This window comes from Cynocephalus volans, chromosome 12 (genome assembly GCF_027409185.1).
Source record: "Cynocephalus volans isolate mCynVol1 chromosome 12, mCynVol1.pri, whole genome shotgun sequence".
Classification (NCBI taxonomy): domain Eukaryota; kingdom Metazoa; phylum Chordata; class Mammalia; order Dermoptera; family Cynocephalidae; genus Cynocephalus; species Cynocephalus volans.
The window spans coordinates 98,480,331-98,504,767 of NC_084471.1; the positions used below are offsets into that span (position 1 = coordinate 98,480,331).

At 42.5% G+C, this 24,437-nt stretch overlaps 1 protein-coding gene across 1 annotated transcript in view; it reads left to right on the forward strand.

Annotated features, from left to right (window-relative positions):
* GRIN2B (glutamate ionotropic receptor NMDA type subunit 2B) overlaps positions 1-24,437 on the forward strand; it is a 285,725-nt gene that overhangs the window by 88,950 nt on the left and 172,338 nt on the right. The window contains exon 2 of the mRNA XM_063075751.1: positions 15,290-15,888. Within this exon, the coding sequence (XP_062931821.1) occupies positions 15,290-15,888 (599 nt within the window). The remainder of the gene's footprint in view (positions 1-15,289; positions 15,889-24,437) is intronic.

Consider the following 24,437-nt stretch of genomic DNA (forward strand, 5'->3'; position numbering starts at 1 on the left):
TTACCTGATGTTGCATGAATGACCTTCCTCAGGCCTAATCGAGTATCGTGTGGATCCCAGTGGCTTCCAACAGCGTGGAAGCAGCCATCTCGTCACAGCGTGTCATGTGACTCTGCTCCTCATCTTTCATTATACTTGTACAGTCAGAGGCACCCCACACCATCCACCTGCTTTATCTACTTATTTTGGGGGTGCTTTTGCAAGGAACTTCTGATTAACCATTGCAATGCCTGGGAAAGGGATGTGGTTTTGTTAATATCTGCACATAGCTTGCTGAAGCTGTATTTATCTCCAAGTAAACTGTAAATCTTCAAGTATATGATTTGTCTTTATCTCCAAGTAAATTGTTCTAACTTGCTGTTCCCTGTTCTATGTCAGCCATGTGTTAATACTGAATAAACACCACTGTATTAAAGGAACAGATGGAGGAATGCTGCCAATGTGCCCTTGTACCTCCAGGGATGTGCCTGAGAACCCAGGAGCATGTGCACAAGGCTCTGGATATGAACGCAGTGAGCTAGCCATCCACTGTTAGAGCACTGTGACAAAGAAGCCACACTTGAATGAATGTTATGACCAGTTAGTGCCTGAAAACAGAAGGCGGCATAAGAAAAGGGCCTTAAGTGGGGTGGGAAGGTTCTTGTGAGAATGACCTTGTGTTTCTGGGGGGGGGTTCTGTCCAGCTACCCTCTCTACTCAGCTGTCTCAGGCAGGGGACTGATCCTGACTCTCATCAGAGCTCTGCTTTGTTGAATTCTGAACATGATAAAAGTCATCTGGGCAGATGTTTACCCCATAAAAATGAGACGCTGTAGAATAAATTCCAAGGGTGATACTATGAAACAGGAAAATATGGATTGAGTATCCCTTATCCAAGATGCTTGGGACCAGAAGTGTTTTGAATTTTGAGGTTTTTTGGGTTTTGAATGTTTGCAGATACATACCTAGTTGAGCATCCCTAATCTGAAAATCCAAAATCCAAAATGTTCCAGTGAGCGTTTCCTTTGAGCTAATGTCGGCTCTCAAATAGTTTCAGATTTTGGAGCATTTCAGATTTCAAATTTTCAGATTAGGGATGCTCAACCTGTGGTAACTAGTAATAGCCTTTTTATTTTTAGTTAGGCTCTTTTAATTAGAAAGAGCAAAAGCCAAGTAAGTTATTGCAAAACCACCACAACAAATAAAACAAAAACAAAATACTAGGCAATTTATTACAAGGATACATATGGAGAGCTGTGAGGAATTAAGACCACTCCAGGGCGGGCTCCCTCCTGGGTCTCTCTCAAGTACATATGGTCTGTTTTGTAAAGTATCTGCTTCTCGCATGTGTCTGAACCACTTCCCTTTCCACTCCAGGCTTCCTTTGCCATCCCGTGGCTTCCTCATTTTTTCACATTGCTCATGACCTTGGTTTATCACAGCCCCCCACTCTACTTCATGTTACAGGTGACACACCTGTCATTCTTTCATGGTTTTCTGTTGCTGTTTGTTTTTGGTTCAGATTCCTGAGAGAAATAGAGGGTCTGATGGTCTGGGCTCATTTTTCTAGGCAGGCCCAGACTGCAGGCACCGGGCAGCGTAAAGATGGACGGTTTCAGCCGGGCGCTGACCTCGACTAACAGTGCTGAGGCCGTGTGAAGAATAGCTGTGGCTGTGAACATAGCAAGTTCATCTAAAAGGAAGATTGGCATGATGAATGTGATAGCTTGACATATCGAGGAAGGAGGCCTAGCTAATTCTGACTCTGGAAGTCATTCACTGAGCAAAGTGAAAATCCTTTTCCAGTACATATTTGGTAAATAAGCCCGATTAGGTATCTGAAGGGTTTTATTATGACCAAAACAGGAGAATCTTTGCCTTTATGTGAAGGAACAGAGAGAAATCTGGAAATTATTCTGCTCTACAGTAGGAAAGGATTAAGAAGTTGAGAGAATTAAGGAGAGATGAATTTACCCTTTGTCACAAAGATTTTAATATTGAGAACTTACTGTACCTAGGTTACTGACACAATGGAGCAATGGAGTTGGAGTTCCTTGGTGGGAGGTCTTTTGGAGACTCTTGTTTAGACACTTTTGATAATCTTTGTAGCATTGTAGAACTCAGAAATATGAATAAAAGGAAACATTTCCTTATGAGCCAAGATATCCTTCCTTTCTGTGTGAAGCATAACTTGCAAACTGAACCCATGACTTCTGGTAACTCTGTTTATAAATTGTTACATATGGAACCAATATAAGCATCAAGTACAGACAAGGATATTGTACCTCACCCCATTTGCCCCTGCAAGCACCTCTACCTCAGATTGTGTCCAGGATTTGTTTTTGTTTTTGGCAAAAGTTGAGAAACTATGGTACCATATTAATAAATAGGGGTTAATACCATTTTTACTGTATGTTCATTTAATTTTATGGGGCCAAGAGTAAAAGCAGCTCTTAAAATATATCCTGGATTCATCAGCAAGCAAATAAGATTAAAAAAATTTAAGTTTCTTTAACAGACATGGAGATAGTTTTGAGAACTGATAACATTTAGTAGTCAGCTATGTATCTTTTTTTTTTTTTTTTTTTTTTTGTCTTTTTCGTGACCAGCACTCAGCCAGTGAGTGCACTGGCCATTCCTATATAGGATCCGAACCCACCGGCGGGAGCCTCGCCGCACTCCCAGTGCCGCACTCTCCTGAGTGCGCCACAGGCTGGACCCCAGCTATGTATCTTTTAATGAATGAGCGCAGGAACTAATAAACTGAACCGGAGAAGGAAAATTTGGCATCATTTGTTACTTGCTTGGGTTCAGGTTTGCAAGCCCAGGTCATCTCTGTGAAAGAAGCACTAAATAACTGATTGATCTCCTGACCAGTGTGTGTACTTATTTAGAACTATTGGAGGGTCAGAGGAAAAGGGCCAGTATAAAGAAATCATATATATTGAAGGAGGGTAAAAGACTAGGAATCATAATTTCCCTAGATTTTCTGAAGGAATACCCAAAAGAAATCTTACCAAAATCAATTTGCAATTGTTTGAAGAGAAGAAGGTTTTTTAACTGGGTGGCCTAACTTTATAAAGGACAAGTCCTGTTGTACTAATCTAATCTTCTGACCTGAAAATGAAAGCCTGGGTAGATCAAGGAAAAAGATTTATGTATAGTTAATTTAGACTGTAAGTATCATTGGGTGTGACACCACAAGGTATGTCCATCAGCACTTACCTCACTGCTGGACATAGTAGATATCAGAGGCTCATTGTCTACCAGAGGACAAATCTAAGGTCGAGTTCAAGGCCCAGTGTTATTTATGTTTCTATCCACAGTCAGGCATTTGGATTGAAATGCACACAGGTGTTTAGTTTGCTCACTGCACAGAACTGGTGGGAAAACGGCAAAGACAGGGATGAGTAGAAAGAAGCTTAAAAAATAGATGTCCAGACATACTGCCCTCTCTCCTCATCGTTCCTATGACATTTGTCTTCTAAGCCTCGTGTTATTTAAATCAGGAACATCATCGATTATTTTGCATATTTTGATCTTATCTTCCAATTAGCTCACCTGAGGATGAGAATGATGACTTATACTTCATTGATTGGTTAGCAAAAAGTAAAATTATAAAGAACCAGTGGCATGCATGTCCAATAGAAGAATGCTGTTGGGTAATATCATGTAGTAACATGGAGTCGTTAGTGCCCATCACTGGTTGACAGTGCCAGCGTGGATGCAGGGAGTGAAGCTTAAGGAACTCCTGAAAATAATCTCTGTACTGTCCTAAGGAGGGGCTAGACATTTACTAGTTGGCTGTGATCATTCTGTGCTCCACGAGTAAGTGAGGATTTGTGGCTGGTGTAGACAGGAGCTACAAAGATGAGTAGAGGACGATGACGTGTGTGTCACGGTGGCTGAGTGTGCTCACTCTGAGTCTGTCCAGTCTAGGTTGTCTCGCCAGCAGTGACCAGGGCAAGTGGCTTCACTTCTCTGCCACTCACTTCTCTACTGGTAGAATGGAGAGAGTAGTGGGGCTTACTTCATGGGGATACAAAAATTAATTTACAAAATGCATGTACAGCACCCAACAGCCTAAAAGCAACTCAATAAATACTGTTGTAAGAACCGTAAGAAATGAAAAAAAAAAGGGATGTTATTTAGGCTCAGGAAGAAAAGGCTGAGAGTGGGTTTAGTAATGGTCTCTACACGCAAGGTAATGACAAATCATCATTCATCTTGACAGGTTGATTCAGTTTGCAAGCCTGTTATGTGCCTTTCACCAAGGAACGTGTGAGAGCCAAAGGGCTTGATCGGCAGCATGATGGAATCAGGACAGACACAGGGACGAATTTCTGACAGCCAGGATTGCCAGACTCACTGGCCTAGGCAACTGACAAAAATTGTGGAGTTCTGCTTGAAAACTTGGAAAATAACCCGGTTCTACCTCACATTTTTCTAAACTGGTTTGATTGTGGTCCTGTGCCAAGCCACACAAGTGTCTTCTCAAGCCACTCTGGTTAATGCCTGCTCTTTGAGATCTTAGGCTGGTATTACTTAACAGAGTTTCAGCTGTGCTTATAAAAAGATGAACATATCGGCACCTTTCAGCAGTACCAAATTAACATCAAAATGTCATTGCTGAGCCATCAGGATGCCCCTATTTTGTTCTGTTAGCGTGCATCAGAATTCACAGTCAGTCACCGTGAGCCTGATCACTTCAGGTAAGTTTCTTTACTGCCGGTTCTAAAGATAATGAGACTGCATGTAAGACTCCTACTTGTCTGGGATGATTCATCCACAGGCAGAGGGCCCACTCTGAAGGGCCCAGATTAGAAATTAATAAATGCTGCTATCTGATTATAACCATGGCTGTGTACTCCAGAGAGTCTGACGAGGATGGGTGAAAGAATAAGCCCCGGGTTTTCTTGCTGATTGAAATAACAATTGGCATTTTCTTTTGAAGACCCCTTTCTCTGCTTGCATACTTCCGTCAGAGGAAGAGTATTCAGGTGAAATACTCTGAACTATAGAAATGTCGAAGGCCACTGAATGTGGTTTAAAAACAAATGAACAGATTTCAAAATAAGATCGAGTAGATGCGCCATTATTTTACTTGTCAAGTTCTTATTTCTGGAGAACATCTTGCCGGCTTTGGTACCTACCTTGAGTGATTGCTGCTGCTCGTCCTTGCTTGGCCAGTCTCCCAGAGTCAAGTTTAGATATTGACAGCATTTCAGCTACCCAAGGTCCCAAAGGGGAGAATGGAAACTGGTTGGGCTGAGGGTGGTGTGGGCCAGTTAAGAAAGACATTCCGATGGGGTCTCGATCTGCAGAATTAGGACTGTGGGAAAGGAAGACAAAGTAGGAAGAAGGGTAAGCCTGGGCTGCAGTGCTGATCATAGCAGGGACAAGACAGGTTCCAGGGATGGTGACAAGGTTAATACTGATAAACCAGAGGTGGAAATGCTGGGCCAGAGAGAGTGACCTTTAACTGTGTTGGGAGCTGAATCCACAGCCCCCTGTACCTTCTAAACTAAGTTTTCCTTCTTTGTATGGATAGCAAAGTGGAAGGCTGTTTTCTAGGACTATGGGCAAGACTTTGTGGCTAGGAAAACAGTTTTAGTGTGGATCGCCCCGTGTCAGGTTAGGAACGTGGCACTTGTTCTGGTAGATTGTGTTGTACTCTCAATGATACTTCATATGCCCATTCCGATCAGAGCTAGAGGGAAAGAAAGAAAATGAAGGGTAAACAATTAGGAACTCTGAACTCTTAAAGATCCATGTTTAGTGCTAATAACCAGCAGCCGTAAATGAGCTGTAATGTAAGAGTTGAGGAATTCTGGAAAAGGAGGGTGATTTTTGGTATAAAGCAAACAAAGGAAATCTCAAATAAACTTGAACACAACCAATGAAATACTGGACAGCATTCTCCCTCCATTTCAGGCCAGGCAAACTAGACCTGAACAATGAGTCAAGGGAGGGTCAGAGAGCTGAGAAAGACTGACTTAACCCTGCCGAGGGGGTTGCCCGCCCCAGGGTGGAGGCCAGCGAGCTCTGAGTACCCTATTTAAAACCAAAGAACCCTTTTGGTGTGGTTCAGACTGGTGTGAGTATGCGGGGTTTGATATCATAGTGGACAAAGCAACGTGAACGTGTTGGCACTAATAGTGCACTACTCATCTCGCTGTATGGGACAGGAAGGGGAGATGGTGTCAGGCCTCAGCTGGCATCTGCAGATACGGGGAGCAGGGCCCAGCATCAAGAGTTTAGGCAGTTTGTCAGGGACTGTACAAAGCAGCTGGAGGTTCTGATTAGGGCTCCTCATCCAAGAGAGACTGGAATAAACCTCAGGAAATAAGGAAACAACTTAGTCCTTTAAATTGGGAGGCATAGGAGACACTTGTGAAGGAAGGCTTCATCTGGGTGGCCATATCTGTACCCAGCCAGGCTGACATCCACTGTAGCAGATTCTAGGCTTAGAGCAGCCCAGCCAGATTTACAAGATGGTGTTGGTGAGGATGGCTCTTGGCCAGTCCTAGTTTAAAGATTAGAAGGCAGTGCCTACTGGCTAAAGTTCACAATCCTACAACTGAGTGAGGCTGAGACAGGCAGGTGCTGACAATTGTTGAAGATAAGTTTTTTAATCTGCCTGCGTGCAATTTTATTTTCATTTCTTGGGCCCTTAAAAATATGTTGCCTCTTTTAGATGAGCGACCAAATTGGTTTGAGAGATGTGAATAAATTCAAAGCCGCTTTGATTGTGAACAGCCGTACTTTGCTGTTATGTGAGGAAGGAGTGATCAGTTTTCCAACCTAGAGACCTAGGAGAGCAGATCTCTGGATATTTGGTGAAAAATTTTTTTCAGAAAACTTTCTTCTGGATTTAGCCACTGGAGACAATGGCTTGTTAATCTGTGCCAAACAAGCATGACCGATCCAAATTCTAAATTCAGCCATGCTTAGTCTTTCTCTCCATATCAAGCTAGGACAGAAGGACAAAGAGCTCTTTATTTTCCAGAGGTCCCTTTAAGAGACCCATATGTATAAATATAATCACTGTATCTGGAACCAGTGCTTGTGTTATTTTCAGTGACAAATAAGGTACTAGCACTTATAGTTTAATCAAATATAAAATGCCTTTACTACCTTTCTGCTCTTGAGGGCATCTCCCCACTTCTCTGCTCCCTCTGGTATATGAACGTGATGTTCTGATCAGATGCGTATGAAGAGATGGGAATGTTAATTTATTTGAGGCAAATGTCAACATCTTTACTCTGAAAAATGCTGCTAGTACGTCAAGTACCATCACTGGCTTGTTCTTAACCTGCTCTTTAATAATAATCAGAATTCTTTTGTAGACTCTACCCTTTTGCCTTACATTCAATGGAAAAATTTTGACAGCATAAGGCAATTTTGGATTTAGTATTTCATGCCTAATAAGAAGTGATCTGTTTTCCCTTGTTTATTAGGTTTAGTTTTATGATGACTTTCTTTTTATTCTATGAATGTCAGATCTATGTTGGTGTTAATCACATTTGATTTTATAAATTTGCCTAAATAAATTTTGTCTGATATTGATAACCCTACTACCTAATTGATACTGTTAGTGTAATATTTCCACCATCGTTTCTTCTATCCATTTCATTTTTTCCAACCTTTCCTCTTCCCCTACCTTCTTCCCTGGCATTTATTTAAAAGCACATTTATTCAGTCACAGAATTTCATTGTTGCTGAACTTGTCAGCTTGCTCTTTTATAGAAAAGAACCTCTTAATAAAAATACAAGTCCAACCATCTGAGAGTTGTTTTGACTTGCATAATGAAGCAGACCAGAGACAGGAATTTTAATTTAAGATGAAATGAAATAGGCTTGTTAAGATTTGGGCAGTCCTGATATCTTACATGGAAGCACAAACACGTTCTAGAAGTGCTCTCAGTATTCTTCAGGCCCTTTGCCCCCTTACTTTGATGCTATAATTCATTTGGGGGTCCTGTTGAAAGGGAATCTGCCTTTTTATTTTTCTCCTCTTCTTGTCCTTCCTGTTGCTCATAAGCTTTGTCTTGCTAGGAAATTGTCGCTGAGACCTAGAATGTGAAGAACCTTGTAGACATTCTCAAAGTGAATACCTTCAGCTTGTTTCTCAGCTGTGGCTTAAATCTGATGACTGAAGCACATCCAAAAGGGAGACTCAGTCAGGGAGGAAAATGAAACAAAATTCAAGGAGAAAGCAAAATTGTCTTCTGAAAAAACGAGTAAGAAAAAGAATGCTGGCTTTTGCAGAAGTTGGTTAGTTATCTAGAGTGGCTGTTAAACTAGCCCAATCTGCTTGAATTTCTGTTCATGGGCTTTTGAAAGCCCAGAGTGTTCTCCTTTATGTACAAAGGTTTAAAGAAAAGAATGGGTCTAGCATTTACCAGGCAGGAAAGCTCACGGTTCTCTATCAGTAAGCTTCCATGGTGTGTTTCAGTCATAATATTTCTGATTAATGGTGAGGCTGGAGAATGTCAAACTTTTTTTTCCTGTCTTGCAAGGCATTGCTCACAAAACTCTGACACTATTCTAATGCATCCTAAGTAGCTAACTCTGGCCTTAGTCACCTGAAAAAATGATGGTGTGATATCAGAATTCCTAATCGTCTAAGGAGGTGATCTCTTGGGATTGGATGGGTACAGAAACGTTTTTCTCCTTATTTTGGGAGAGAAATGAGATTTTGTTCCCTCATATCCTGCTTTCACTCTGTGCTAAGTGTGGGAGGAGTAAAGAAGGATCACCGAGGTAACGCTGACCTCCCACCCTCTTACTTCTACGCTTGCCTTCTAAATCTCGCCGTGGCGGAGAAAGTTTGCCGTGAAAGCCTAGCAATCCTAGCCTTTTATCAGACACAGATCCTCCTCAAGAGCTGAATTCAGAAGAACAGAAGGAGGATTTTCTTTATTCATATAACAGGAAAAGGACTAGGAGGAAAATCAGATTTATTTAATCTGAAACTGCCTAATGTCCTAGCAGGATCATAATCCCTATGATGTTATAAAGTACTAAGATTTGAATAACATGAAAGACTTTAAGATACTAGAAAAATATTATCTCCATTGGATAGCCAACAAAGATGAGCTAGATTTGACAATTATCTGGTTCCAGCATCAATTACCCCATTTTTAAAATTCAACAGATATTCACTGGGAGCCCACTGTGGGCCAGCCCCCCTTCTAGGTGAACAAATAATGACCCCTGTCCTGATGGTGTTCACTAGGCTCTTAACAAATGCATCAAATAAGAACTCATGTCGTCTGTTATATGGTGATAAAATGCTATGGCAAGGAAAAAAGGGAGCAGGATAAGGGGATCAGGCGTGCCCGTGACAAGGAGGACAAGCTTCAGTATTCCACTGGTGATCAGGACGGAGAGGGCTTTGCTGAGAAGGTGAGATTTTAGCGACAACTTGACCGAGGTGCGTGTGTTAACCCTGTAGATACCTGGATAGCTGGAGGAATCGTGTTCTGGGCAGAGGAAGTAGCTAGAGCGGAGGTTTGGAGCAGACATGTGCAAGCATGTTCAGGAGAGGTCAGAGTTCATGGAACAGAGTGAGAAAGAGGGAGAGTGTGAGTACATGGCGTCTGAGGGGTGATGGTGGGGTCCAGATCAAGGGCATTGGCTGTTTCCTTTTAGTGAATTAGGAACCCATCAGAGTTTGGGGCAGAGGGTAGCATCTTAAGATTTAAGTTTTAAAAGGATTGTCCTGCTTCTTTGTTGAGCATAAACTGCAGAGCACTGGGGCAGAGGCAGGGAGACCATCATCAGGCTGCTGCCACTCGTGGGTAAGGATAACTAGGCAGGTAGGCAAATTGACGTTGGAGTTGGAGACAACAAGGTCACCATAGACTTTTACAAGAGGAGTGTCACTGGAATGGTGGGGTTGGAATATGCTTGGAGTCAGTTTAAGAGAAAATAGTTGAAGAGGAATTGGAGGAGGTGAGTCTAGATGATGCTTTCAGGAAGTTTGTTGCAAAGGGGAGTAAGTAAGTGGCCAGTAGCATTTCTGCCACTCTGGCTGGCTGCAACAGGGATTCCCCACATTTTATAAAAGTGCAATTGATGCACAACTTTTCAGGCATACCTTATTTTCATGAGGTAGATATGTAACATCAGCATAGAAATTTGGAACTAGATGAGAACATCAAGTTCATTTCAATCAATTTGTCACCCAATAAAGAAAACTTCTTTAAAATATGAATACAACAAACATCAAAAATTTTTTTTTCATGTGCCACCTAGGGATCCAGAGATGAAGAAGGCACAGTTCCTGCTGTTGAGAAACACACACTTTCAGTGGGAGGAGGCAAGCATTATGTTTGCTGTGTGATAAGTATCACGATAGAGGCGTAAAAGCGCAGGGGAGATAAAACTTGACCAGAAGTTAGAAAAAGAGCTGACATTTTAACTAAGCCTTAAAGGTGAACATAAAGTTTTCCAGATAGGGTACTGGGGAGAAACCCTTTGTCAGATAATAATGCTGCTCCTGTTTGAATGCTTCTAGCTACAGAAGCCCGTTTCACTTTAAAAAGCTATATTTGTTGCAAAGACATTTCTTATACTTAGCTAAGTAATGCTTTTTAATATTTCTGCTCATTGTTCCCAGTTCTCTGCTCTGGAGCTAATGAGCAAAGACTTATCTACAGTATAAATCACTTCGGTATTTGAAAATAGATATTATGTTATGTTTAAGCTATCTCCTTTTCATGTTGAGTAAAGGGAAATGGATAGGTTCCGTGAGAAACCAGGACCGAAACTAGGAAACTCGGACTCTAAGACCAAGGTTAGTATTCAGGAAGTTTATTAGGGAGTGTTCTTGAGATTCACACTGTGAAAGGGAATGGAAGATTGGGCTGCACTGGGCAGAGAGAGGGGAAGTACAAGGGTGATGCGGTTTTAACGGGAGCTCCAGTCAACCCTCTGGGAAATTCTGAAGATAGTCCATTTTCTGTTGCTGTTACAGGATACTTGAGACTGGGTAATTTATAAAGATAAGACGTTTATTTGGCTCATGGTTCTGGAGGCTGGGAATTCCAAGGGCATGGCAGCAGCTTCTGGCAAAAGCATTTGTACTGCATCATAACATGGCAGTAAAACAGAAGGGCACACGAGCAGTGCAGAAGAGAGCTGAGCTCTCTTTTATAACAAACCACTCTCTCATGAACTCACTCACTCCCTCAAGAACTAATTCACTCCTTTGAGAACCCACTCACTCCCAAGATAAAGGCATTAATCCATTCATGAAGGCTCCACCCTCATGATCCAACCATTGCTGAAAGGCCCTACCTCTTAATACTGTTACATTGGCAATTAAGTCTCTAACACATGAATTTTGGGGGGACACATTCAAACCATAGCATAGACTGACCTTTCAGAGTTGTTCAGAGTTAGGGCAAGAAGACCAGTGAGAACACTCTTCACAGCCAGTCATTCAGTGCCATTTACCCCAGGAAGAGGGGAAGACTTTGGGTGAGTGGCTCTTCAGCTAGGGTAATCCCCAAAGGGACACCAAGCTGAAGCCTATTGCCAGGGGCACTATCAGCAGCTTGGGCACTTAATTCTTTCTTTCTGAAGTGGATTTGTAGGGGATGATGCAGGAGAATCTCATGTACTGTTGATTCTTTAGGCAGTTATTTTTTGAGGCAGATAATAGGATGAAAAAGTACTTCTTTTTGTTTCTTCTTCTTAGCAAATAAACACCAGGAACATCAAAGTGATGGGGATCCAACATAAAGGTTCTAGACTTATGGGGTCTCATGTACAATTCTACCTTCCCGGTGCTAATCAGTTAAGGTGGCCCTTTATCCAGGAATGCTTTTGCTCTCAAGGCAAGTTGCAGTACATTCATGCAATAAATTTGACTGGGAATCTTTACTAGGGGGAGGAGACTGCTCCAAGGACCCGTGCATGTCAACATTTTGTAATGACAATAAGCAATAAAAATGTAAGTGGGGAAGCATAGTGAGCTGCAAACAGAATTATATCTCTGTCCTTCATCCTCGATCACTTGTGGTGAACATGCTGCATGCTGGGCGCCTGCAAAGATGGATGCGTGGCCACCGGTCCTTTCCACTCCATGCACACTGGAAGATTGCTCTTTGATTTGTGGCTGCAGCCATAATTTGCAGAGCCTGTCACTGTTTGCAACTTATAGTTAGCCCAAAGCTTTGTTGAAAAAGAGCTGTTTCATTCCTGATCACTGTATACCAGATTGATATGTCAACTAAATGAATAACATTGGACTACTCATTATAGCGGGAAACATTTGCCCAAGATATAACTCTGTCTCTTGATTTCCGTTTGGCTTCATTAATCTTCTTTTGATGCCAAATAAAATGATCATATAAAGCATCCTTATTTAATGAGGGATTGGCGAGATAAAATGGTTGAGCTGGGCATGGATGGGGGCAGAGGAGTCAGAAGAAGGGTGAGGTTGTGGAAGGCAACAGAATCAGAAGGTACGATAAGGACGTGGTGGGGGTATGATGGAGCCATATTAATTTTTCTCCTTTCTTGCTCTCACCATACATTGGCTTTCTTCATAGTTGCTGGCAGTGTCTTTACAAGCTCATTTATAATTGTGGGAGAGTTTTAAGAGAAGAGTAAGAGAGGGAAGGATCAGGTAGATATTTAATAGATTGGTTGGCTTTTAAATTCAATCTCATTAGCATGAGCTCATTTAGTATGGGCCCCATGCGTTTTCTCTCAAGGCTATCTCTTGCTATGTATTTGAACCAGCTGTGGTTTCACTGCACGTAGAACTTTGTATGTATTCAAGAACCTCCTTGTGATAAGATCTGCTCATGTATCACAGAATAGGTACACTTACCTTGTTTGCAGTTGATGTTCCTTTACATCTTAAGGTATATATGAAAGCTTATTCACTTTGCTGTAACCAATGGGCTTGTGGAACTTCTTCATTAATAATATTTCTCATTTGAGAATCCCAAAACTTCCCTTTAGCTGGAAGTATAACAAGAAATACAAATAGATATTTTTTATAAGTGATAACTATTCTAGGTGATGATTGTTCTGTCACTGGCCATTCTTTCCTGTCGGGGTAGTTCTCTGCAGGCTCTGACAAGTGAATAATTAAGCTTTGTTGTGCTGGATTCCCATTTGTTTTAGGCCTTTCGGGCTGCTATAGTGAAACACCATAAATCAAATGGCTTATAAACAACAGCAATTTATTTCTCACAGTTCTGGAGGCTGGGAAGTTCAAGTTCAAGGCATCAGCAGAGTTGTTGTCTGCTGAGGCCTCACTCTCTGGTTCACAGCTGGCACCTTCTCCCTGTACCTTCACAAAGTGGAAGGTACAAGGAAGTTCCTGGGGCCTCTTTAATAAAGGCACTAATCCCATTCATGAGGGCTCAGCCCCCATGATCTAGTCACTTCCCCAAAGGCTCCATCTCCTAATACCATCACCTTGGGGGTAGGAATTAAACATATGAGTTTGGGGGGACACAAACATTCAGACCACAGCACCACTGTATCTCATAACCTAAGGACAAGGCCAGTGTTGCTTGACCAGCAGTACTTATATTGTAGGTGAAGTCCAGGAACAAGGGTTTACCAGGATTTGGAATGGACACACAGGATATAATTATTCTATTCTGAATTAACTCCCTTTCCCCTAGCCACCCTTCCTTGGTGTCCCCCTCTCCTTACTTTTTTGAATTCCATGATCCAATGAGGTTCTTATTCAACTGTATCTTTCAGTCCAGAGGAAGGAGCCATGAGAAGGATTATTTTGCCCTAGTGGGAAGAATCACCCCCAAATGACCAAGCATCTACTGTTTCATATGAACAGCCTGTGGGAAATGTGAAGAGTTCAAGCCACGAGAAGCCAACTGAGCTCTGCAGAGCCAAGAGGATGCTAGCTTTAATTGCTGAATCAGGGTCTTTGGACGCCAGCTGGATATTTCCCAGCCTATGTTTTTTTCAGTAGTGGATGCCCAAGAAATAATTCAGCAATTTCTCAGCTGTGCAACAATATGTTTCTGAACTAAAAAATCACTATATAATTTTGTTTAAAGCCCAGTTTCTTGGTCTCTTGTACTTTGAAGCTCTCGTTGGGGGATAAAAAGGAACTGCCCCTTGGATAATTTTGTTAGCCTGGATTGTTATAAAATGGAGATGAACCATCAAATAGAAGATAGGGGGAAGAGACCAAAAATAAAGACACCATTACCCAGCAGGAAGTCAGGGGAAAATGGACTGAGAAAGAAGGACGTGGCTGAGAAGGTTGTCATTTTGCGGTTTCAGATTCTTCTAGCTATAAGATGGAAATAAGCTCCAGGGCCTGGCATCTCAGAACAGCAGGTGAAATTCAGCTTAAAATGGGAAAAATTTAAAATGGCTTCTTCCTGTAAAGGAAGAACAAAACAGAAAATGCTCAGAATTGACAGAGGGGTGTGTGTGTAACACGCAGGTCACCCCACGACCTGGGGCATTATGTAGGTATGGCAAAGAACAATCTATGTGTTGCTCCAACATAAAGCTAAATCACATATGAGCTTGAATACCAGTAATTTTAACTTGTATCTTAGACATACTGTTTATGGATTACTCTAGCTTGCATATCTTATTATCAGAGCAGAAATTAGAGAGCGAACTAAATGTGCTATTAATTTAACAGTTACAAGTTTACAGAAAATATACCGATCCAATCTTGCATTACACCTGCTTCTCCCTGACATCCATATCTGAGTTCCATCCACCTTCCAGGCCAGTGAGCTTATACCAGCTCCGTAGACAGGTTTAAGTGTAGCTTGATGGCATTTAGGATTATTTGTTCTGTGACTGAGTGAAACACATCCGCAATAGAGAAGCACAAAAACCTTGAAAACTGGAAAGTGTGTGTGTATTTCTGTGTATGTGTGTGTGTAGCTCATTTGACAGCAAAACCTGACCTGAACTGACATGAGGTCATTTAGATCCACTTTAAGTTACTCTTCATATGTTTTGCTATACAAATATCAACATATTTGATTTGGGGGAGCTGCCCTAGGCTCTGGCAGTGGCTCTAAGGTTTTCAGACAAGGAGTATAGACCAATGCTGATTTTCTCTAAAGTCTAGGAGACAGTTTTAGGAAGAAAGGTATTACGAATATTTGCAATGAAAATATTTTTGAAATATTTTGTTGAAAATAAAAAATTTTAAAGGTATTATATAAAAAAATAAATAATGGGCATAAATCTTTGTATCCAATTGATTCAAAATCTCCATTACCATCTTTGGTTTGATTTCTCTCTTTTTCTTTTTCTTTTTACTCTTTTACTATTCTAGGATGAATCCTCCATGTTCTTCCAGTTTGGCCCATCAATTGAACAGCAAGCTTCCGTAATGCTCAACATCATGGAAGAATATGACTGGTACATCTTTTCTATTGTCACCACCTACTTCCCTGGCTACCAGGACTTTGTAAACAAGATCCGCAGCACCATCGAGAATAGCTTCGTGGGCTGGGAGCTAGAGGAAGTCCTCCTACTGGACATGTCCCTGGATGATGGAGATTCTAAGATCCAGAATCAGCTCAAGAAACTTCAAAGCCCCATCATTCTCCTTTATTGCACTAAGGAAGAAGCTACCTACATCTTCGAAGTGGCTAACTCAGTAGGGCTGACTGGCTACGGCTACACTTGGATTGTTCCCAGTCTGGTGGCAGGGGATACAGACACTGTCCCCTCGGAGTTCCCCACTGGGCTCATCTCAGTATCGTATGACGAATGGGACTATGGCCTCCCTGCCAGAGTGAGAGATGGAATTGCCATAATCACCACCGCTGCTTCTGACATGCTGTCTGAACACAGCTTCATCCCTGAGCCCAAGAGCAGTTGTTACAACACCCATGAGAAGAGAATCTACCAGTCCAATATGCTGAATAGGTGAGTGTGGACAGAGGGCACATGGCAGTGGAGATGAGGGGAGAGCTTCGGAGACTGGGGTTGGAGGCTCAGAAGCTGTGGCAGGAGCAGCTCAAGACAGCAGCAGGGTGAAGGCTGCCCTCTGGGGTGGCAATGGGGCATGATGGCAGGAGTATTTCAGATCCAAACCTTGCTGTGTTGTGTTCTCATTCTAAGAAAAACAAAACAGCTCTCACTTATTGAGCACTTACTATGTGCTAGATGTTACTTTAAGTGTTTTGCATTTTAACTTCATTTAGTCCTCAAAACAACTCTATTAGGTAGGTTTTAAAATTGTGTCCATTTTACAATACAAGAGAATAAGGCTTGTAGGTGTAAATTGCCCAAAGTCATGCTGCAAGTGAGTGGTTCAGTTTGGAGTTGAACCCAGGCCGCTCTGATCCCTAAGTACCTGATCACAAGGAAAGAGGCAATAGACTTAGAAATAAGGGAAGAGAAGTCCACTTACCTTCGGAATGTTGTGGTATCATGAGGGAATGGAGAATAGGTTTTGTGGATCCATAGGCATATGAAGAGTAGGCTTCCCTGGAAGGAATAGGCTTGGTTTCTATCTCCTTTGCTTCTCCTCTCTCTGCCTTTAAGAGTGAGAATATTGCTGTAGAGGCAGCTTTTAGGGTTGGTCTTAGTCTGCTTTGTTTAGTAAGACCAAGATATGAGTGGTGTTCTGCTCCTCTGACCTTGGCTCATGTAATCCAGCCATGACTGTAGTGAATGATCCTAAGGGTATTGATTGTGTGGGGTAGGAAATTCTACATATTTTTTGTGATTTCACTATTTGTATAAAACTGCTGTGTATGCACATTGTAAAATCAAAACAAAAAAGAACACAAAGAAGAACGTAAAAATGACCTTAAGTCCAACTAACCAAAGAAAATCATTGCTAAAATAATTAGTGAAAACCCTTCTAGACATTTCTCTGTGCATATATACCTATACAGATATAAATCTAAAATTTTGCATAAATGGAAATATAACTACACCTGCTGCTCAATAACCTGACTTCCACCCAGCAATATGTTTTAGACATTCATTTTAAATTGATTTTGAATTATTGAGACATACAGAGGTACTCAGACAAACTTACCAATGCATACTCAGGTATCCGCCATCCAGCCTAAGAAATAAAATATTGGGAAACATACTCTGGGAATGTTAAAATACATTTAGTGGAGGTTGAATGGATACCTACTTAGACTTCACTTCTGGAACGGAATTTGACTGCAGCCTCTAGACCAAGCTCCTAATTCAGGGTTGAAACTAACACCAGCTTTAAGGTAGTTGTATTTGTGATCCAGTCCCAATACTGTCCCACCTTGAACTTTCTGTTCTTTCCATCACCCCTAGATATTATCCCTTGTTTGGTACGGACGGTCTTGGTTTTCCTTCTACCTCTGTGGGAGTTCCTTCTCAGGCTCCTTAGCACACTCTTCTTCCTTTACACATCCTTAAACATTGGTGCTTCTCAGGGTTCTGTCCTAGACCCTCTTCTTTTCTCATCCGTTGCCAAGGATTAAACAACTAATGTCTGTATGTTCCCCAAATTGGCATCTCTGGTCAGAACCTCTCCCTGGAGCCCCAGGTTTGTATCTTTAACTGTGACATTTGTTCCTTTGGGTGCCACGGGATGGGCCCTTAGAACTCACCATATCCAAAGTTGAACTGCTTATCTGCCCTCCCAGCACCCTCCCACCCTCTCCTAGCCAAATCTGCACTTCCTGCAAAGGATTACCTACGTTGCCTAAAATAAAAATTTTCATGATGTCCTTGATTCCATATCCCTCATACCTCATAGCCAATCATGCCACTTGCTATGGACTTTAGTCCCCCAGCACCTCTGGAATGCTGTTGCTTATTTTCATCTCCCTACCATATTCCAGTCTATCCCTTTCCTGCTCCCAGTTCTGCTTCTTCTCAATCTACATTGCAGCTAGAGTGATCTAAATTGAAAATGATTTCATCACCCTCCTGCTTAATACCTCTCAGTGCCTTTTCATTGTGCCTATAATAAAGTCTCGATCTCCTTAATATGGTTTATAAGGGCTTCCACAGCGCGAGTGCTGCCTGTCTTTCCAACATTGTCTCATGCCATCCTCTCCCTTGGATATCTACCTTCCTGCAATACTGAACCTGCTTTGGTTCTTGGAAGATACCAGGTTCTCTCATTTCCTGTCTCTGCCTCGAACGCACTCACCATTGTGCCCCTTCCCACCAGACACACGTGTGCAGGTGCTCGTCCTTCCGCCATTCCTCGGGCTTCAGTCCTAGCATCACTTCCACTGGCAAGTGTCAGCCTTAGACTAACATTGCCGTGTCATCTGCTTTCACTGCACCTTGTACTTTTCCAGTGAAACTACTCTTCGAGCTATGGTAATTGCATGCTTTATGATCTCTCTTCCCATGAGTTCTGTGGGAGCAGTGACCTTCCTATCTGTCACATCTCTCTGTCCCCATTCCTGGCACAGTGTGTGGCACAGGGAAGAGAATCAATGATACCCTCCCAGACTCAGTGCACACCTGCTTCACAGGAGCTTTCTTGTTCTGTTCCTCTTCACGTGATAACACAGATTCCCTTGAAGGGCTGGCCAGTGAGCTCAGTTGGTTAGAGCACGGTGTCGTAACACCACGGTCAGGGGTTCAGGTCTCCCTACTGACCATCTGCCAAAAAAAAGATTCCTTTAAAAAACTTGCTGTTGATTCAGTTCTATAGATTTCTGTTTTCTTCCACTGCTTTTAGTGTTAAATTCAAATCTGATTCGGATTATTCTCACAAATGGTTGCTCATTAAAACCAAAGCTAACAATGACGAAATATTGAGACTAAGACATCTGCCAAACAACACAAAGAAATAAGTGAATGTCACCTTAAAGTCCGAACATGTCCAGGAATGCCTGCTTTTATCTTAAAACTTCGGGTAAACAGAGATCTGCAGACATGATTTCCCGCTTGGCTTATTCTACATTGGAATGTAAGTGTTCTCTCTGAAGCCTGGTCTCTAACTACATATCTCTGAAATCAAGGTGATTTAACCTTTGTTACCGTCTCCCTGAAGCCTGAGAGGCGCTCACTGGCTGCTCAGGAAGGTAGCTCTGCTCCACTCTCTGTACTCTTTCCTTAGAGGTCATGGTCAAGATGGTCACATGTGCCACCTCCATCTTCTCAAGTCTACCAGTCCTCACAAATACAAGGATTGCAAAGTGCAGATTCCTTATCAATTTCCCAGGCCCCAGTGTAGAGCTCAGAGAGAGAGGGTGCCCAGCTTCACTTGATTTTTCAAGTGTACCACTTGAGAAGGGTCTTCAGACTTATGCCCTTACTTCTCCACTAGGAGATTTCCTCTGTGAACTTTCCGACCTGCCCCAGTTCTCTGACTTTCCTTGGGTTCTGTATCTACCTGCCTGCTCGATGCCTTCTCTTGGATGGCCGTACACCTGCATCCCTCGTTCTTCCCCATTGTCCGTGGCTTTTCATCCTCCCAAATGCAGTTTCTGATGGTTCTTGACTCTAATCTTGAGCCTCTCCTGGCAATATTTTAACGTATTTTTCATTAGGATCCAGAAAGGATTTGGGTTGACTAATGGGAATTATAAAGAGCTGTCCCCAAGTCTGAAGTATTAGTATCAGCCAAAGCATTCTCAAAAACATCAGTGGAACTCAATTAGGTACACCCAATTCTAGCTCCTCCTAGTTATCCTGGTCTGAAATGGGACGCTTCCCCCATTCAGAGCTCTGGTATCACTAGGGTCACTCTTTTAAATAACAAACCAAGCAGCCACACCATTTAGCCACAGCAGGAAATCTTTGCAAATGAAATTGCTGCAAATGGTTGGTTGTTTTATGAGCATGACTTTTCCTTTGGCCTGATGCTCATCTCTCAACAGTAGCAGCAGCGGGGAAGCTCCTCGGGAGATTTCTAGGAGTGACCAGCCTCAGAATGACACTGAGGATACAGAGTTAGGAAAGTGGCTTCTCCTCTCTCCTTCTGAGAATTCAGTAACATTAACAGGCCTTGTTCCTCCCCAGCAGCATTGTAAAGGGAGGTAAAGTTCTCATCTATACCTGTCCAGATTGTGGCTTTCTTTCCATGTGGGGGAAGTTCATATACATCTAGATTTAGGGAACAGGGACAAGAGGTTATATGATATTCCTGAGTCTCAAAGAGAGACACATATTTGAAGTGATTCCCTTGCTAGTTATGAAAGTAAGATTGTTAAGAAATGACACATAAGCATTCTCAGAGAGGACCCTTAACATGCACTATTTTAGTTCACTATCAAATGAACGTTATTTATCAACTGTTAATTCCTTGAACCTTGGTCAGCTATATAGACTTGATGATTATTTCCAGATAGGCTCTGGGTTTCCTGGAGAAGGCATTTTACCAGGGTTGCAAGAAAAATACACAAGCCCAGTTAAATTTGAGTTTCAGATAAACAGCGAATAATTATTTACATGTAAGCCCATCCCAAGTATTGCATGAGACATGCTTGTACCGAAAGAATATTTGTTATTTATCTGCAACTCAAATTTAACAAGGCTCCTGAATTTTTATTTGCTACATCTGGCCACCTTACTTTGTATACTAAGAATTAATTTTCTGTTGGAACTTTGTAGCATTCGTGTGTGCCTTATTAGCAAATATGGTACAATGCCCTTTACCATAGCCCAAGACATGCTGAGAGAGTTTTATTTGATTGAAAGAGCTGGAGAATTTCTTATGCCGTGTATTGTCTAAGTGAAGAATCTTCTCAGTTCCTGAGAAAAGTCTGAAAACCTTTTGGTACCAGATGATCTGTAAATGTTTAGAAAGTGATTAGGTCAGTTGTCCAAACCCATCTTTATCCCCCTGAGCTAGGGAGGAATTGTTAGCTGTCAGTAGGCACATGTCTATATTTTTCTTTTATCACTTCCCCAAAGAGCAGTTGGTGGTTATTTTCCTTCTCAACGTGCTCTGTAATACTCCAATAGTCTGTTTCTGTCACTAGGTGATGGCACACCTGCCATTACCTTGAGGCTAGCTTTCTGTCCTGAGAGCCCCATGCTTCTGCTCTGCATACAGAGCTACTTTTGGAACTTGTAGAAAGAGCGGATGCTATTTGAGATAGATGGAGCTTAATATAGCAAACCTCTTATGAATCTTGCCTAATTATTTTACCCCACTGTTCTTGGTTTTCCTACTGAGCATTTATTTCCCCACCCCCCAAATTCTTCCTTCCCGGTAAAAGTTGCTGTCTCAAGAGGCTGGAATCTTCCTCTTGGCCCACCTTTGAGGGAGAGGAATAGTGGCTTTGAGTAACTGATATGAAGAAAGATGTGTTTCTGGGTTCTTACTAAAAGAGCTGTGATGAACGCTATCTTCCTACAACCTTAGAAGCACTGCATTTATTAGTTGGGTTGTTCCCATGAGATGCCTAGTTGACTCTCTTGGCCTGGAAAGTGCTGAGAGGTTAAGAAATGAACAAAGAGTCGAGTCAATTAGTTTTCAGACACTGTGTGCAAGAGCTGCTTGGTCATTACCATCTCTTAGCTGTTATCAAATGCTTGTGGAGTGCCAAGCATAGGCAGACTTATGGTAAAGCAGACATGTGCTATAGGTTCACTTAACTTAATCTGATTTACACGTGAACCAGTCAAAAGGTTATGTGAGTGCATAGTTATAAGTAGAATAGCTGGCACAGTGGCCATTCACCTTGGGGAGGAAATGTACTGGAATCTAAGGAAAGCCATGTTGTCATAGGAAACATTTAGCACGCCTGTGTATAGAAAGAAGGAGAGACTTTATCTGCTCAGTGGTGTAGAAGGATATGTAAATTGGGAAAATCTAATAACTATTCTAAAAGGTATGTTCAATACTTATTGTAATTCAGGACAACAAAGCAGGCCTTAACTGTTTATGGAAAAATGATTGAATGTGAGGATTTTTCAAACTCTCCTGTTTTCCTCTAGTCTTTCACATGCCTTGTGTAAGATATATGGATGGGCATTTCTGTAAGTGATCTTTGCTTTTTTTCCCTTAAACTCAAACCTGTGAAAGGCACTCACAGACCTTTAACACTGAGACCCCTACACAATTCTTTTCTTAATCACTGTTTACTTCTGTGGCTGTCTTGTAAGATTTAAAACTTACTCATGACATGTGTAATGTTTCTTTCTTCTTTCTTCTCTTCTTTTTTCTCCACCTCCTCCTCTTTCTCCCTGCCCTCCCTCCTTTTTTCTTTTTCTCCTTCCTTCTCCTCTAAAAAACTATTTACAGGGGCTGTAGGATAGCTCAGCTGGTTAGAGCATGGTGTTATAACACCAAGGTCAAGGGTTCAGATCCCCACACAGGCCAGCCACCAAAAATAATAACAACAACAACAACAATAATAATAATAATAAATGATTACAATGTGAAGGAGAGGTCAGGTGATAAAGAAGGAGTGTGTTCCAGTGCATTTCACTGAGGATGAGGGGGGTGGGTGGGCAATGCACGTCCATGCTGGGGGAGAAGATCCAGTGGGACCTTGTCTACGGGAAGGAATAGGATGGTCTTGAAGAGGAAAGAAGCGAAACCAGAGACGGGCTCTCGGTGGAGAGAGCAGACAGACCTCACTCCGAAGAACAGATTCTGCCCCAAAAGGACACGGGTTGGTGGCAATAGTAGGGGTTAGGCCGAGGGTCCTAAAGCACATATGCAAATCAGCCCCAGTTGTCAGGTAGGCTGCGCAGGTTAATTCCGACACTGGTAGTTGCCTTTTTGAGTACTTACTACCTACCTGTCACTGTGCAGTTATCTCTTCTGATTCTTGCCAAAATCTTCATGCAAATGTCCTAGGGAGATATCCCCTAATTACCCTGTTTAAAAGGGCAACTTGTGCTTCCCACCCTCCCAAGCACTCTCTGTCCCTTTCTCCTGCTTTATTTTTCTCTGCAGCATTTATCTGACATACTGTATATATTTCATTTTTAAATGTTTTGTTGTCTCTCTCCTCCCCTCTCTCCTCCCAGTTGAATTCAAGCCCCATGATAGCATGGGTTTCTTAACCTTTGTAATCCCAGCACAGTGCCTGATCAGTAGGCACTCGATAAATATTTATCAGATTTTAAAAAGCATGCATGAAAAGAAAGGAATCATTATTCCCATTTTATATGTTTTTAAGAAACCCAGGACCCAGGGACCCTGATCTCAGGCTGTGTGATGCAAGGACCTGGCCTGAATGTACCTTGGGCAGCTGGATGTTAGCTCTTCCCTGTGCAACACGTTAAAGGGCTTCCCATGGAACTAGAGCACTCGGGTTGTAGGGCTCCTTGATGGTCATCTAGTCTAACCTGTCCAGTACATGTCTTCTTGGTGAAGAGATGGTAGAATGATGAATGTATTTTACAAATGTGAAAACACAGTCTCAGAAGAGTTACACATCTGTGAGAGGCCAGGTAGGCACAGGACCCAGGTGTCCTAATGGCAGGAGAAGCACTGGGCACTAGAGAGTGCTGCCTCTTAACTGCTTGACCACATCCTCAGAAGGGCCATCAGGCAGCCAAGGGCTTCACTGTTAACCTTTGCCTTGGTCTGGCAATGTCCCTACGACTCTTGCTCCCTTGGTTCCTACCCAGACGAGGGTGCAAATTCACAGTTAACGGGAATGGAAGCTAGTATTATTTAGGAATTGAGTGGGCGTCTTTTCTCCATCTGCTCTGTCTTCCTACTAGAGGATAAAGGCTGGCTGGGTGGGGGTAAGGATGGGGGCGAGTTGCCAGAAAACTACAGTGCTGTCATTTATGGTTACAGACATGGGCTGGAAGCCTGAGTGAGGGCTGGACCAACAGCTGGCCAAGGTCAGCTGAACTAACACAAGCTTCTTGAGAGCAGTGATGGTTGTGGGTTGTGTGGTTTTCGCATCTGTATGAGATCTTGCAAATTTTCAATAGCTAATGGTTTGAGTCTTTCTTTTTATTTTCTCCCTCATGGCACTGTCAGGGATGTTTAGGTGGCCACTTCCTGGAAAAAATTCTCCAGGTCCTGATGTGCTGATAAGGATTTGGAAGAAGCGGGGCATTCGGGATGACTGCTGGCGGGTCTGAAGCAGCACAGCACGTGAAGCATGGGTAGAAGCCAAGGAAGGCTGGGGGCAGGAACTGGGGGAGGAGCCCTCCCTTGGCTTTCAGGGCTTTATTGGTGGCGCATCGTCTTCCGGGAGACCCTGGTGGGGTTCGCTGGCCCAGACTGGCAGCAGTCCCCAAGCTGGGCCGGCTGGTCACACATGAAGGAAGTGCTGCTGACAGATTAGAGCTCCCTGCTGCTGAAATCTGTTCCTCTTGTTCAGCTTCCAGCAGCAGCAGCCGGTTGGGGGCTGCCTGCAGCCTCCCTCGTTGCTCAGGCTTTTTCTTCTTTTCATTCACTGCTGCTTCCCAAGCCACCCCCTTTCTTTCTTTATTCTTTTCCATCTCTTTCTCTAGAGGGTGTTCTGTTCATTGATCTTTTGCTGCCCCTGTTTTCTTTATGACCAGCTTTTATGGAAAGGCTTTAAAGCCTT